This window comes from Salvelinus namaycush, chromosome 11 (assembly GCF_016432855.1).
Source record: "Salvelinus namaycush isolate Seneca chromosome 11, SaNama_1.0, whole genome shotgun sequence".
NCBI classification, from domain to species: Eukaryota; Metazoa; Chordata; class Actinopteri; order Salmoniformes; family Salmonidae; genus Salvelinus; species Salvelinus namaycush.
In genome coordinates, this window is record NC_052317.1 from 33,299,428 (window position 1) to 33,313,438 (window position 14,011).

General features: G+C 43.8%; 1 protein-coding gene and 1 pseudogene across 2 annotated transcripts; one reads left to right on the forward strand and one right to left on the reverse strand.

Annotated features, from left to right (window-relative positions):
• Positions 1-1,971: 1,971 nt before the first annotated feature.
• On the reverse strand, positions 1,972-2,674 carry LOC120055362 (annotated as a pseudogene).
• A 919-nt stretch (positions 2,675-3,593) lies between these two features.
• Positions 3,594-13,941, forward strand: LOC120056046 (vasculin-like protein 1). Of its 2 annotated transcripts, none has more exons than XM_039004190.1 (11): positions 3,594-3,874; positions 5,892-7,085; positions 7,168-7,282; positions 9,052-9,181; positions 9,320-9,657; positions 9,884-9,959; positions 10,095-10,453; positions 10,624-10,782; positions 11,007-11,131; positions 11,205-11,307; positions 13,542-13,656. In XM_039004190.1, the coding sequence occupies exons 3-11, from the start codon at positions 7,223-7,225 to the stop codon at positions 13,560-13,562; spliced, it is 1,371 nt and encodes a 456-aa protein (XP_038860118.1). In that variant the 5' UTR covers positions 3,594-3,874; positions 5,892-7,085; positions 7,168-7,222; the 3' UTR covers positions 13,563-13,656. The 2 variants fall into 2 exon arrangements, with proteins under 2 accessions (XP_038860118.1, XP_038860117.1); XM_039004189.1 differs by having other exon boundaries at positions 3,595-3,874; positions 13,559-13,941.
• Positions 13,942-14,011: the final 70 nt, after the last annotated feature.

A 14,011-nucleotide genomic window follows, 5' to 3' on the forward strand; every position in this document is an offset into this window, starting at 1 on the left:
GAGTCGTGCCTGGCCGTGCAGTCATGAGTGAATAAAAAACATATTTCTAAGTTTAACAAACCATAGAACTCTATGCACAACTACTACTTTGAACACAGTAACAAAATATACATTTACTAGAAAAACTGTGCAGATGCAAAGTTTCGTAACAGAATTACTGTAAAATCTCCCTCAGTTTTATTCTGTTACCATACTTGTAACGGCACAGTTCTTAATGTAAATGTGTTTTTGTAAAATTTCCATTGGAAATTGTTCAAAGTAGCCATTGTGCATCGAGTTCTATGGTTTAACTTTAATCATTGGTTTTTGTTTGACATATTTTAAAGTGAGTCTCAGCGTAATTCCGTTATCATGAATTTGCCCTTAGCGGGCTGACTCTGTGGTGCAGCAGGAGACTGGGTTTGCTACCCAGGTTGGACACACTAGACAACTGCATATGACGTTCTTAGCCATATCAAAGACGAGTCCTCAAGTTTATTATCAACATGGCCTTCACCAGCAATGTATTTAACTTTTGAACAGCAGTGGCAGAATGCCGCAGCAGAATCGAATTCCGTTATCTGCTATACCCATGGTCACACATTGTACTCTGTTAGCTAATGGAGGGTGAACTACAGTTGGGATGAGACTTGTAGAATACTCTTTTGAGCTCCTCACAGAGCATGAACACAGAATTTTTTAGCTAGAAGAGTTTGGTGTTTTCAAAATACAAGACAAATCACTTTCTGTGGACTTCGAGTGGAATAGATGGATTTCAGAATGTTTGGATTGTTTTGTTATTCTGGATTGTTTTTTTAATTGCTTTTATGTAACTGAACTAGACGTACACTGAGCCAAACGGATGACTGGGACACTGCCAACCAAGAAACTGTTGATTCAAATGAGCTGGCTAGGCTACAGTACTTACTCCCAGTCAGTCACATGGCAGACCCATCTGTCTCCATCAATCAATCAGTCACTTCACTGTTCTGTTTCAGAGAAGTGTGCCAGTGTTTCTGGATGGTCAATAGCTTTCATTGTTACTGTATTGTCTCAGCTTATTTGTGTGAACTTAAAAACATTGGCACTTTCAGGACCATTATATTCTCCACTGACGTGTACGAAGGATGTTTGTCTGTTTCTGAGAATGGGATGGCTGGCTGTCACTCTTTGTGATATCATATCAATTGTTTCAACCTGTGCACTTTTAATGGAATTTGAATATTAATTTTGCCCAACTTCAATTTCTCAAAATTACCACCAAAACTATGTTTAACTTCCATGAGAGTTGTGAGTTATCCATGTTGACTGAAGGTTGACTGACTGCTAGTGCGATGGGCTTCATGTGTTTACACTGAGTTATATTAAACCTTGTACTGCACTTACTTGACTGCTGAAGGAAGAAGCTACTATGAGCAAAATGTTACTTATGGCCCCTCATGTGAAACTTTGTTACGGTTGGAAATGGTAAGCTTATGGTATCGTTCTGCTGTGCTCACAGCGTTTGTTAAATGATCACTAAGGTACATTACTCTGTAGTAGAACTGTTGCACTCAGTATTTCTGTTTAATATGTCTCATTGACTGAAACGCAGCCATTGTGTATATAAAAAAAATAACACTGTAAATATCAGTGCCTTTTTTAGTCCGTACTCACCATTCCAAAAACACTGAGAAATGTCCCTTTGTTTGAAAATACTGTAGCTTGTATCACCTTCATTCAGCAACGGCACTAGATTAAAGTAAATTTATATTTCAATTCTCACCTGTTGAGGAACAGATGTGTCATGAATAACACATTGATTAAAATAAAATCCATATGTGAAAATTTCTTTTTTTTGTTTTAAACAATGTTGCACCACCTCCATTTTCTCCCGTTAACTCCTACTGAACAAGACCCTGATCTGTGTTCCACTATTCATTCACTTGTCTTCTTGAGATACTTTAGCTCTCAAGTGTAAACTCTGAGTGAGTATCCCCTAGCCACCATTACCTAGTCAACTGTCTTGATTTTCTTCTCCGGGCACATCTCCTTCAGTGTCAATGTGGCATCCAAGGAGAAGGTTTCTTACCAGAGTAAGTATGGTTTCCAAGGCTTTCAACCAGCTGGGGTAGCCAGGCAGCAGAGTTTGATTGTTGTGCAGGGCCAGGCACAGCCGCATGATGACCACCAGGGCTCCCTCTGCGATGTTGTCCCTGCAGTGCAGAGCCAGCCAGGCCAGCAGGGAGGGCACCACACTGTTGCCCAGGTTTATCCAGTCTGCTGGGCAGGGCTTCCCTTAGGCAGGGAAAAGCCCCAGCGGGCCCTGCCCAGGAAGGACATGATGGAGGCCCCATAGACCACCTGGGCGTAGGCCACCTCGGGGAGGTAGGACTGGGTCACCGCTATCAGCAGGGGGGCACCCAGGAATGGAAGGAGGGCGGAGAAGCCAAGGCATTGACCAGGGTTTTCATGCTGAGGCGATGTTGGTTCTCTCCTCCCAGGGGCCCTGGGAGTGGGGTGCCCCTGGCAGAACAAAGAGGCAGAGCAGCTTAGGGACCAGAGGGTCAGAAACCTGGAGGAGGCTAGTCTCCGGAACAGTAGCTTAGTTGCCATGGAAACTTGTGGAGATATCAAATGGTTGGAACTGGTATAAAAACATTCCCTCTTCACCGTGCAGCTGGACCCGCAGAGTATCCGTTGCAGAGATCGCCATGTTGGACCATGGGAGTAAAAAAAGACAGTGTTGCAGAAAGCATTTCTCAGTAGGGTTTAATATGATCTGGCCCACTGTGTATCCTGGTCCAGAAAACCCAGATGTTTTTGGCTATTTGTTGCAAGGTCAATTTGACAGATAGACCAATATGATGGTGTCATAGGAGCTGGTGTAATGTTCTTACTTACCACACAAGGATTCAATTGTCACTTCAATGCAAATGAGATATATTTTTTTTACTTAAAAGGGGAAGAGGTGCATGTGCATTTTAGAACATAAGATCAAACTGGTTAGCTAGCTAGCTAACAAGCTTTGACCTCTTTAGCATTATCTAACAACGTTAGATATCAAAATTTATAGACATGTTCTAAGAAAAGCCTGTGCTTAAAAAATGTAGTCACCCTTGATCTTCATGTTGTGCAGATCAATAATAAATTAGCCATTGCATAGGCTTGTAAGGTCGATTACTCGATTCACTGTGTCTGACGAAAGTTTGATTTCTGCAGCGTTTGATTAGTGGGCCTGCCTGGAAAATAGTGTGTTGCATTCAATATCACAAATATGTAGCTAGCTAGTACTTTGTTTTAGTACTAGTTAAACAGGGGCGGCAGGTGCTGGATCGAATCCCCGAGCTGACAAGGTCAAAATCTGTCGTTCTGCCCCTGAACAAGGCAGTTAACCCCCTGTTCCCCGGTAGGCCGTCATTGTAAATAAGAATTTGTTTCTGACTTGCCTAGTTAAATAAAGAAATAAAGGCAATTTTGATCGCAAAATGTTTTAACTCTAATTTCTTTCTAATCTGTTTCGACGTTTTTAGTATACAAAAAATCCCACTCCTATTCAGTTTGAAACAAAATGCTACGCGCCTGAGGTTGCAAAATTATAAGAACTTGAACGTACCCCAGATAAGTAAGCTCCGCGAGCGCTCCAAAAACCCAAACAAACACCCAATCGCCACTTTAATCTGGAGGCACATAGCAGGAAGTATTGTAGTGCTAAAGGAATATTAATAGTCAAGATATCTTTTTAAAATCATATTTCGTTAAGATATTGCTTGATATAAGTAGGTTTTGGCATCATCATATCAAATCTAGCAAGCTAACGGTAGATATAACGTGATTAGCTAGCTAGCGCCCCAATCCCCCGAACCCGTGTGGGCTAACGCGGTAGCCATTTTGAAGCCGTGCCAACGAAGCGAAGGTCTGTTTACCTCTATTTGCAGAAATTTGATAGCAATATTAGAAACAACTTCACGTTACTCTGTTGCAAAAAATATATTGTATGTGTTTGATACTGGGTCGTAGTTATGCGAGTTACTGTATGTTAGCTAGTTGACTTGCTAGCTTTGGTGAAAGTCGTGGCTAGCTAGCTTGCTAACAACTTGGTTACAACGAGTTTACAAGGAATATACTGTACATCACATGGCCAAAAGTATGTGGACGCCTACTCGTTGAACATCTCATACCAAAATCATAGCCCATTAGCATTAATATGGAGTTGGTTCCCCCTTTGCTGCCGTAGTAGCCTACACTCTTCTGGGAAGGCTTTCCACTAGAGCATTAGTGAGGTCCGGCACTGATGTTGGGTGATTAGGCCTGGCTCGTAGTCGGCGTTCCAATTCTTCCCAAACGTGGTCGATGGGGTTGAGATCAGGGCTTTGTGCAGGCCAGTCAAGTTCTTCCACACCGATCTCGACAAACCATTTCTCTATGGACCTTGCTTTGTGCACAGGGGGAGTTGTCATGATAAAATAGGAAAGGGCCTTCCCCAAACTGTTGCCACAAAGTTGGAAGCACAGAATCATCTAGAATATCAATGCATGCTGTAGCGTTAAGATTTCCCTTTACTGGAACTAAGCCCAAACCATGCAAAACAGCCCCGGACCATTATTCCTCCTCCACCAAACGTTACAGTTGTAAGTATGCATTTGGGTAGGTAGCGTTCTCCTGGCATCAGATTCGGCCGTCGGACTGCCAGATGGTGAAGCGTGATTCATCACTCCAGAGAACACGTTTCCACTGCTCCAGTCCAATGGCGGCTATCTTTGCACCACTCCAGCTAACACTTGGCATTGTGCATGGGGATCTTAGGCTTGTGTGCTGCTGCTGCTCGGCAATGTAAACTAATTTCATGAAGCTCCCGACGAACAGTTATTTTGCTGACGTTTCTTCCAGAGGCAGTTTGGAACTCGCTAGTGAGTGTTACAACAGAGGACTGACGATTTTTACGCACTACAGAGCTCTGCGGTCCCGTTCTGTGAGCTTGTGTGGCCTACCACTTTGCGGCTGAGCCGTTGTTGCCCCTAGACTTTTCCACTTCACCATGTTGAAAGTCACTGAGCTCTTCAGTAAGGCCATACTACTGCCAATGTTTGTCTATGGCGATTGCATGGCAGTGTGCTCGATTTTATACACCTGTCAGCAACAGTTGTGGCTGTAATAGCCGAATCCACTAATTTGAAGGGGTGTCCATACTTTTGTAGCTAGCCAGATAATTAACTAGCAGTGATCAAAGTTTTTGCTTCCTGAATCTGCTCAAATTATTTCTTAACTTGCCAAGAATTTTGACAATGTCTTAACTTGTTTGTAAAAGTGAATGTGTCCACAATAACTTGGTCAACTCAATACACAATGGAAGCCATTGGACAGCCTATCACAGTGCTATAAAGGATTTTTTAATAAAAAAAGAAATATAATTGGACCTTTTTAACTAGGAAAGTCATGTTTATTGATTTGTATTTAGGAAGCACTGCAGCCTCATGATCATTAATGATGATGACATGCTGTGAATGGGTCGCAGTTCTTAGTAGTTTAGAACACACAATCACTCACTGCCCGATTTAGATCAGGAGCTGGGAGAGAGTGAGAAACATTTCAGGTCTAGAATATTTTTAGACTGGTATACATATTTGATAAAAGCTTGCAGTTTTATAAGAGAGTATAAAATGTCTTAAGAGCTCTGGTTTTTGATTGTTTTGCTTCAAAACGTTTATTTTTACCATTGCAATGTGTTTGCTGTTTTTTGAATGAGAAGCTATATTGTGGGTTCATCAAAGGTGTTCTGGGAGAACTATTCATTAAGTTTGACGTACAGTACAGATTGTGCTGGAAACATGACTCGGGTATACACCTGCATAAACTTGTAAGCTAAGGGTCTGTGCATTACAACCTTACCGGTGTGTCTGAGATTCAAAAGTATTTCTGTTTTGTGTTTGCAGGTCCGGTCTGCATAAGTGCAGATATTACTACATGTGAAAGCAACACTACAAGAGGACGGAAAATACTAGGAGTAACTGCACAGCACCTTTCCTGACACATGCTCCATATGTTCCTACACTTTCTTTGCTTTGAAGAAAGGAAGATATTTGCCTTTCAGAGGTTCCCTCTTTTATGTACACGTTTATTTTTTGTCTTTCAACAAAGGAGTCCCAGGTGTGTTGTGACACACAGAACACTGATTGTAAGAGATTGCTGTTATACTGTTTAAAAACTTTTGCACTCTCATCCTTCAACCACACAACTACAGCTAATTATACCAGCAAATATAATAGGACAGATGAAGAAAGCAACCAATCTAACCAGCCGTTGAGACACCATTTGTCTTTAGCATGCATTGAAAAGCTGCATTATAATGCGTTGTTCTGCAGTATCAACATTTCACTGACCGGAATTGAAGATGTCAGAAATGTAACAGTGGATTCTACTGCCTTTACTGTCATGTGACTGTAATACTAGACACCTTTTTTTTTTTCTTCAACCCCAGACAGCCTTTTCACCAGTTTAATGAGGTGAGCTGTGGTTTTCAGTGACCTCCATTGGAATAAAAAGAGGTCTCTGAATTGATTTATTTTCTGCATGTGTTTGGGTAGAGCCTAAAATGACTAAGAGCTGGCACTCATAGTGGCAGGAGAAGAGCCAGAACCTCCTTCCAGCACACTTCTGATGTCATAGTGGAACTGTCCCGTTCACACTGACAGGGCTCGATGCCCCAGAGCTTCCAATCTCAGCAGACAACCTGCACCTGCCTCTCCCATTGGGCAATTCACTTGCCTGTCTACTGAGCCCGCCAATCAGACCCTTCTGTTTCACAAACGGATCAAGCAGGTTCCATGTGTCTCGTCCCCTGACAAAGAATCCTACCTGCTTCGGGTAGAGTGATCAGGACGAATTTGGGGGTAACAACGCGCCTCTGGATCACCATTCCAGATAATCCCAGAATCCTGTGACCCGACTCCCAACTTTTCACCCTGGACGACGGGGTCTGCCTCTGGGGAAAGGGGCTGTTCTGTCCTGGAGGAGGAGGAGGGCTCGGCAGTGAGGTGCTGCTCTCCATCACACACTCTGAGTCAATCCCACAGAGGAGGCAGAGACTGAGAGGAAGAGGAGAGGACTTCAGAGCCAAAGACTCTGGGGTAATAATGACAAGTCTTATGTAACAATGTGTTTCTTTTGTCCCAAAATCCAAGATTTCTCATTCATTTTACTCTGTGTCAGATCCTTGCCATGAGGTTTGATGCCTCGATCCACTGACAGGAGACACTGGACCTAAATGGCGCAGCATGACTTTGTTCCTGCCTGGCTTAACTTCTCCACGCCCCAGCCTGCCAAGGTGAGACCGTGTGTGTATTTACGTACGTTTGTGTGTGCGCACAACCAGGGGCAGGCTTATTGGGGGCAGACTGACTGCAATCAGCACAGGAAAAATAGAGATACAGTTTGTACGAAGGGAAACAGACAGGAGAAAATCAAGGAAGTCATATTGAATGAATGTAGACTGTAATGGAGAGAGGATGAAGAAACTGACAGGGAGTGAAGGGGATTTTGCTTGTTTTATTATTCATTCCTCATAGAGTTGCTATCTTCCAGGCTCTGTATGATTTGTAATGTGTTTTCTTCGTGTGGTAAGTGAAAGCAGTAGAATTTTATTTATTTTATTTTTATTTCACCTTTATTTAACTAGAAAGGGAAGGTGAATGGACAGATGGAGAAGTGTGAAAAGCAAGAGAGCCTGTTGTGGTATTGTCTTGCTCCTGGGACTACTAGACACAGGATTGAGATTCAGCTAAATGAGAACAGTGTTTTTTTACTCTCAGCAAGAGCTTGGAGTAATCTGGTCATCAGAGTGTAGCCTATACCAGGTAATTTTTTTCAGGTTGTACACCAGCCAAATTAGTTGTGGATACCGATCTCAACATTGGCAGTCCAGTAAGATCAAGCTGATAGTAGTGACTGATGGACAACACAAAGTTATTACATAAACACCAAACCTAAGCTGCTTAATGTCCACATGACTGTATATTACATAGATACACTACATGACCAAGAGTATGTGGACACCTGCTCGTCAAACATCTCATTCCAAAATCATGGGCATTAATATGGAGTTGGTACCCCCTTTGCTGCTATAACAGTCTCTACTCTTCTGGGAAGGCCTTCCACTAGATGTTGGAAAATTGCTGCAGGGACTTGCTTCCATTCAGCCACGAGCATTAGTGAGGTCGGGCACTGATGTTGGGTGATTAGGCCTGGCTCGCAGTCTGCGTTCCAATTCATCCCAAAGGTGTTCGATGGGGTTGAGGTCAGTCCCGTCGAGTTGTACGAGCTGCGCGCTTCAGCACTCGGTGATCCCGTTCTGTAAGCTTGTGTGGCCCACCACTTCGCGGCTGAGCCGTTATTGCTCCTAGACGTTGCCACTTCACAATTACAGCATTTACAGGTGACTAGGGCAGCTCTAGCAGGGCAGAAATTTGATGAACTGACTTGTTGGAATGGTGGCATCCTATGATGGTGCCACTTTGAACATAACTGAGCTCTTCAATAATGCCATTCTACTGCCAATGTTTTGTCTATGGAGATTGCATGGCTGTGTGCTCGATGTTATAAACCTGTCAGCAACTTGTATGGCTGAATCCACTAATTTGAAAAGGTGTCCACATACTTTTGTATATATAGTGTATATGTATTATGTATCTGTGTGACATTGTATTGCTAAATAAATCAATGAAACATTTTGAGTTGGTTGTGAGAGAATTCGTTCCTGTTTCATAATTGTGTGTGTGGAGATACTAGGACTAGGGGTATGATCTGGGAGCACGTGGTTTCACTTCACTGCCCTTTATTTTTTTGACAATGATGACGTCGTACTCTATGGCTGCAATCTTGCGAGCTCCGACGCAACTTTTTTGTGATTCTTTTGCCGTTTTTCTTAGACTTTTTTTTACCCTGTATATGGCTTACTTACTTTCTAGTGTTCTTATTTCTCATGTGTTTTTGTTCTATTTATAATACTATTGATTACTGCATTGTTGGGAATGCGGTTACAAGAAAGGCATTACACTGTACTTGTGCATGTGATAAACTTTTTATTTTTGTATCCAGTCCTCTGCAGCCAGCCTAGAGAAGCATGGCGACCCCCATCACCACCGGAACAGCCGTACTGCCGTGAGCCGCCGCCGACACAACTCCTCCGATGGCTTCTTTAACAACGGGCCCCTGCATGCCCCCGCAGGTAACCCTGACGATCAGAACACCCTGCGCGCCCCCCAAAAACGTGTTTGTGATGTGTGGTTTGTTGACAGTCTGCTTGAAAGAGCGGTGTTTGTTTCGTTACATAGTATTAAACTTACTGTCCTGTGTGTGTCTGCAGGTGATGGGTGGCAGCAGCCCTCTCTCCTCCTGAGACATGACTCTGTGGACTCTGGGGTGGCGAAGGGGGGGCATGGTGGTCTAGCGGGGGGGTCCTGCTGGAAGGAGGCTCATCCCACCTGGCACGGGGCGCCACGGGCGGCACAGGACAGGCACCACCACCCGGGGCGCCAACCCAAACGCCATGGGACGGGAGGAGGGGACAGGCAGGGGGGACACCGGCAGCGCAACGGCAACTTCCATCCCCGCAAGAGCGCCCCTGGGACCCTCTACCAGGACAAGTTCCCCAATGATGAACACAGCAGGGAGGACAATCTGAAGTTTGTGGAAGAGGACTTTGTGAGTAATAATCTCATCCTCCATTCCTCAAAACCTCTTGACAACTTCTTGTCACATTTTACAGTCTTGAGTTACTGTGCCATATGTCACATATTAGTCAATGAGCATAGTGACATTTAAGACCTAACAGGGAAAATACCTGGATTAGTACAGCTAAACATAAAACATCATAGGAAATATACTGTATATACAAACTTGTGAAATAATGTCAATGTTTTCCTACCAGCCCTCCCTTAACCCTGAAACAACTGGAAAGCCTGGGAACCAGATGAGGCCAGTGGCTCCTCACGCTGGAGTATGGGGTAATCCCTCTAATAGATTAATTGATCTATTGACATTACAAAGTTGACACCAGTAACATCTTCACAAAGTTCAGCCCACTCCCTTTGTCTCCATGTCATTTCCCCCCTCCTAACTAGTTGCTCCCATCTCTCCAGAGAACCCGCCTAGTGGCAAACAGATGGTGTCTAAGATGCTGGTGATCAAGAAGGTTTCCAAGGAGGACCCAGGATGCACTGCGTTCTCTACTGGCTTCGCCAGCTCCGGAGCCCCGCCCATCAATGGCAGCAAAGCCCTGCCCACCATTGCTAGCTCTACCCACTCAGTCTATAAGAACCTGGTGTCCAAGTCTGCCATGGTGCCCACCAAGCCCCCTCAGTGGAAGCCGAGTGGGAGAGACTCCACCAAGCCTGGCCTCCACCTGTCAGGACGAGACTCTGTCTTCACCAGCCCTGTGTCTGCAGCCAAACCCTCCGCCACCGCCACCCAGCTACATAGCCACAACACCCCCAAAGAGGTGAGGGCAGCTCTCCAGACCCCTTACACAGGCCAAAGGGGTTCATAGAGAGCGTATAGCAGGCCATACAAATACAGTCCCGAGGAGCAAAATAAAGGGAGAAAAAGTTTACTTAACTGTTAGAAACCACAAGCAAGGGCTCAACATTTTTCCTCCCTCTTTTCTATCAGCGTCCTTTCAGTACGACTCCTCCCATAGATATCGCCTCTTCGTCACGGCTGAAGCTGATGCGGCGCGGACCAGACCGGAAGAGTGACTTCCTGCGGACGCTGAAGGACGAGATCACCGGTGACCTGACCTCCAGCAGCAGCCCTGGGACACCTGGAGAGGTACATAACACCCCTAGAAAATGTACAATTGGGACGCAAAGGCCCTCCAAAACAACATCCAAAATGTTACATTCAAACCAATTGAAGGTAAATTCACAGTCTGACTGAACGAAAATAAACTAGAGGCATGTCAAATGTGGAGCGTTACATGGCTCACTACATATGTAAGCAGAAGTGACCTGTTTTATTAAGGTGTCTATTCTTTGGTGTAAATGACTCCTCAGGGCAAGAGCAGCACCCCAGAGCCCAAAGCCTACAGCCAGGGAGTCTGCAATGAGAACGGCCTGTCTCACTCCCTCAGCGACTCAGACACTGATCACTTGTCTAGCTCACTGGAGGCAGAACACCGGTATGACTGACACAGACACACACACACACACACACCATCAGTCTACTAAGCAGTGTTCACTGTTTCGTTGCAGGTTACTGAAGGCCATGGGCTGGCAGGAATACCCAGAAAACGATGACAGCTTCCTGCCCCTGACTCAGGAAGAGCTCAGAGAGTTCCAGACTAAAACTGAACATGTACGTCTGAGTTTGTGACACGATCTTACAATAATATCATTAATGTTATGAGCATCTTCGGTGACTGCTTTAAACTTCATAGGAAGTGACGTGTTTAAATATAATGAAAATGGCTAGTGCTGAGGTAGCCTAGAGTATGTGCTGTTGCCAACTCTTCCATTGCTGTCATGCTGTACGGTAGAGTTGTCTCAAGCACATAGTGTGGGACCAGGCTTGTGTCTGGAGACCCGTTTATACCTGGGTCTAACATGCGTTCTTTGTCCTGATGTTGTCCACATTCTGATTGTGCCCAAATCTTTTGACCGGTGTAGATTATTAAGACTCATTGTGATCTGACTGATCTGCATGGTCAAACCATTTAAATAATCATCATACTGGCCTCTAAAATCATTGACATTTAGTACAATGGACTTATGGCATCAATACTTGTTTTACCCAGTAAAATACTGGGAGTTTTTATACATCTCTACAGTACCAGTCAAAAGTTTGGACATTCAAGGGTTTTTCTTCATTTTTACTATTTTCTACATTGTAGAATAATAGTGAAGACGTCAACACAATAAAATAACACATATTGAATCATGTAGGAACCAAAAAAAGTGTTTTAAAAAATCTAAATATATTTTAGATTCTTCAAAGTAGCCACGTTTTGCCTTGATGACAGCCTTGCACAATCTTGGCATTCTCTCAACCAGCTTCATGGGGAATGCTTTTACAACAGTCTTGAAGGAATTCCCACATATGCTGAGCACTTGTTGGCTGCTTTTCCTTCACTCTGCGGTCCGACTCATCCCAAACCATCTCAATTGGGTTGAGGTCGGGTGATTGTGGAGGCCAGGTCATCTGATGCAGCACTCCATCACTCTCCTTCTTGGTCAAATAGCCCTTACACAGCCTGGAGGTGTGTTGGGTCATTGTCCTGTTGAAAAACAAATAGTCCCACTAAGTGCAAACCAGATGGGATGGCGTATCGCTGTAGAATGCTGGTTGTGTGCCTTGAATTCTAAATAAATCACGACAGTGTCACCAGCAAAGCACCCCTGCACCATCACACCTCCTCCATGCTTCACGGTGGGAACCACACATGAGATCATCCATTCACCTACTCTGCATCTCACAAAGACACGGCGGTTGGAACCAAAAATCTCAAATTTGGACTCATCAGACCAAAAGAGAGATTTCCAAAATGTCCATTGCTTGTGTTTCTTGCCCCAAGCAAGTCTCTTCTTCTTATTGGTGTCCTTTAGTAGTGGTTTCTTTGCAGCAATTCGACCATGAAGGCCTGATTCACGCAGTCTCCTCTGAACAGTTGATGTTGAGATGTGTCTGTTACTTGAACTCTGAAGCATTTATTTGGGCTGCAATTTCTGAGGCTGGCAACTAATGAACTTCTCTGCAGCAAAGGTAACTTTGGGTTTTCCATTCCTGTGGTGGTCCTCATGAGAGCCAGTTTCATCATAGCAATTGATGGTTTTGGCGACAGCACTTAAAGAAACGTACAAAGTTATTGACATTTTCCGAATTGACTGACCTTCATGTCTTAAAGTAATGGACTGTCGTTTCTCTTTGCTTATTTGAGCTTTTCTTGCCATAATATGGACTTGGTCTTTTACCAAATAGGGCTGTTTTCTGTATACCACACCTACCTTGTCACAACACAACTGATTGGTCAAATGCATTAAGAAGGAAAGAAATTCCACAAATGAAATTTTAAGAAGGCACACTTGTTAATTGGAATGCAATTCTAGGTGACTACCTCATGAAGCTGGTTGAAAGAATGCCAACAGTGTGCAAGGCTGTCATCGAGGCAAAGGGTGGCTACTTTGAAGAACCTCAAATCAAAAATATATTTTGATTTGTTTAAAACTTTTGGTTACTACATGATTCCATGTGTCATTTCATAGTTTGGATGTCTTCACTATTATTCTACGATGTAGAAAATAGTAAAAATAAATGTGTCCAAACTTTTTACTGGTACTGGTACTCTTTTTATAGCTTACAATCAACACTTGTTTTAAAATAAATACATTCATATTTTGAAAGAATCTGTCATAATTTGTGTACAGGAAGTAACCGGCAAATCTGGACACAGTGGACGGATAAGTGACACACAATACTACAATGTGTAGATGCAACGGCTAGTGTGGGCACAATAAGAATGTGGATAAGATCAGGACAAAGGATGCATGTTAACACCAGGTATAAACAAGGCTTAGGTTTGTGTTTTTACTTAGGTTCTTGTTCTTCCTAGCTGAAGAGGAATGGGATCATCTCCCTCCACTTCACCCACTGGAGGTGTGTGGCCGAGGCCCACTTACAAAAGGACGGGGGCTCCGAGTCTGAAACCAGCAGCCAGACCTCAGACGACGATGATGTCAACCTGACGAAGTGGCTTTAAAGAACAAAACACACACCCCTCTCGTCTTCAGAACACCTGTTTGACTTATTCTTGCACAAGGGGAAATTCCAGTGGAGGGGGAAGTTCCTGCTTAGCCATGCAGATGTATTTGTCCTGCGTTGCACCTCTTCCCCCTCGCTTTGTGGAACTGAGTGTTTGTCAAGGAAAGGGCAATGCACATCTGATTTAAGAGACTAACAATATTAAAATGGTATCCTGACATGTTTCAATAGGAATCAGGCCTTGGTGTTCTGATTGTGTCAGATTGCGTTCATGGTTAATCAATGACATCACATAGACAACTGT

Bases quoted from the DNA above. Each gene is read 5' to 3' on its own strand.
- LOC120056046 (XM_039004189.1), top strand. From the start codon at position 7,223: ATGGCGCAGCATGACTTTGTTCCTGCCTGGCTTAACTTCTCCACGCCC. The intron at 9,182-9,319 runs GTAACCCTGACG...GTGTGTCTGCAG, and splicing joins GCCCCTGCATGCCCCCGCAG to GTGATGGGTGGCAGCAGCCC. The intron at 10,783-11,006 runs GTACATAACACC...ATGACTCCTCAG, and splicing joins GCCCTGGGACACCTGGAGAG to GGCAAGAGCAGCACCCCAGA.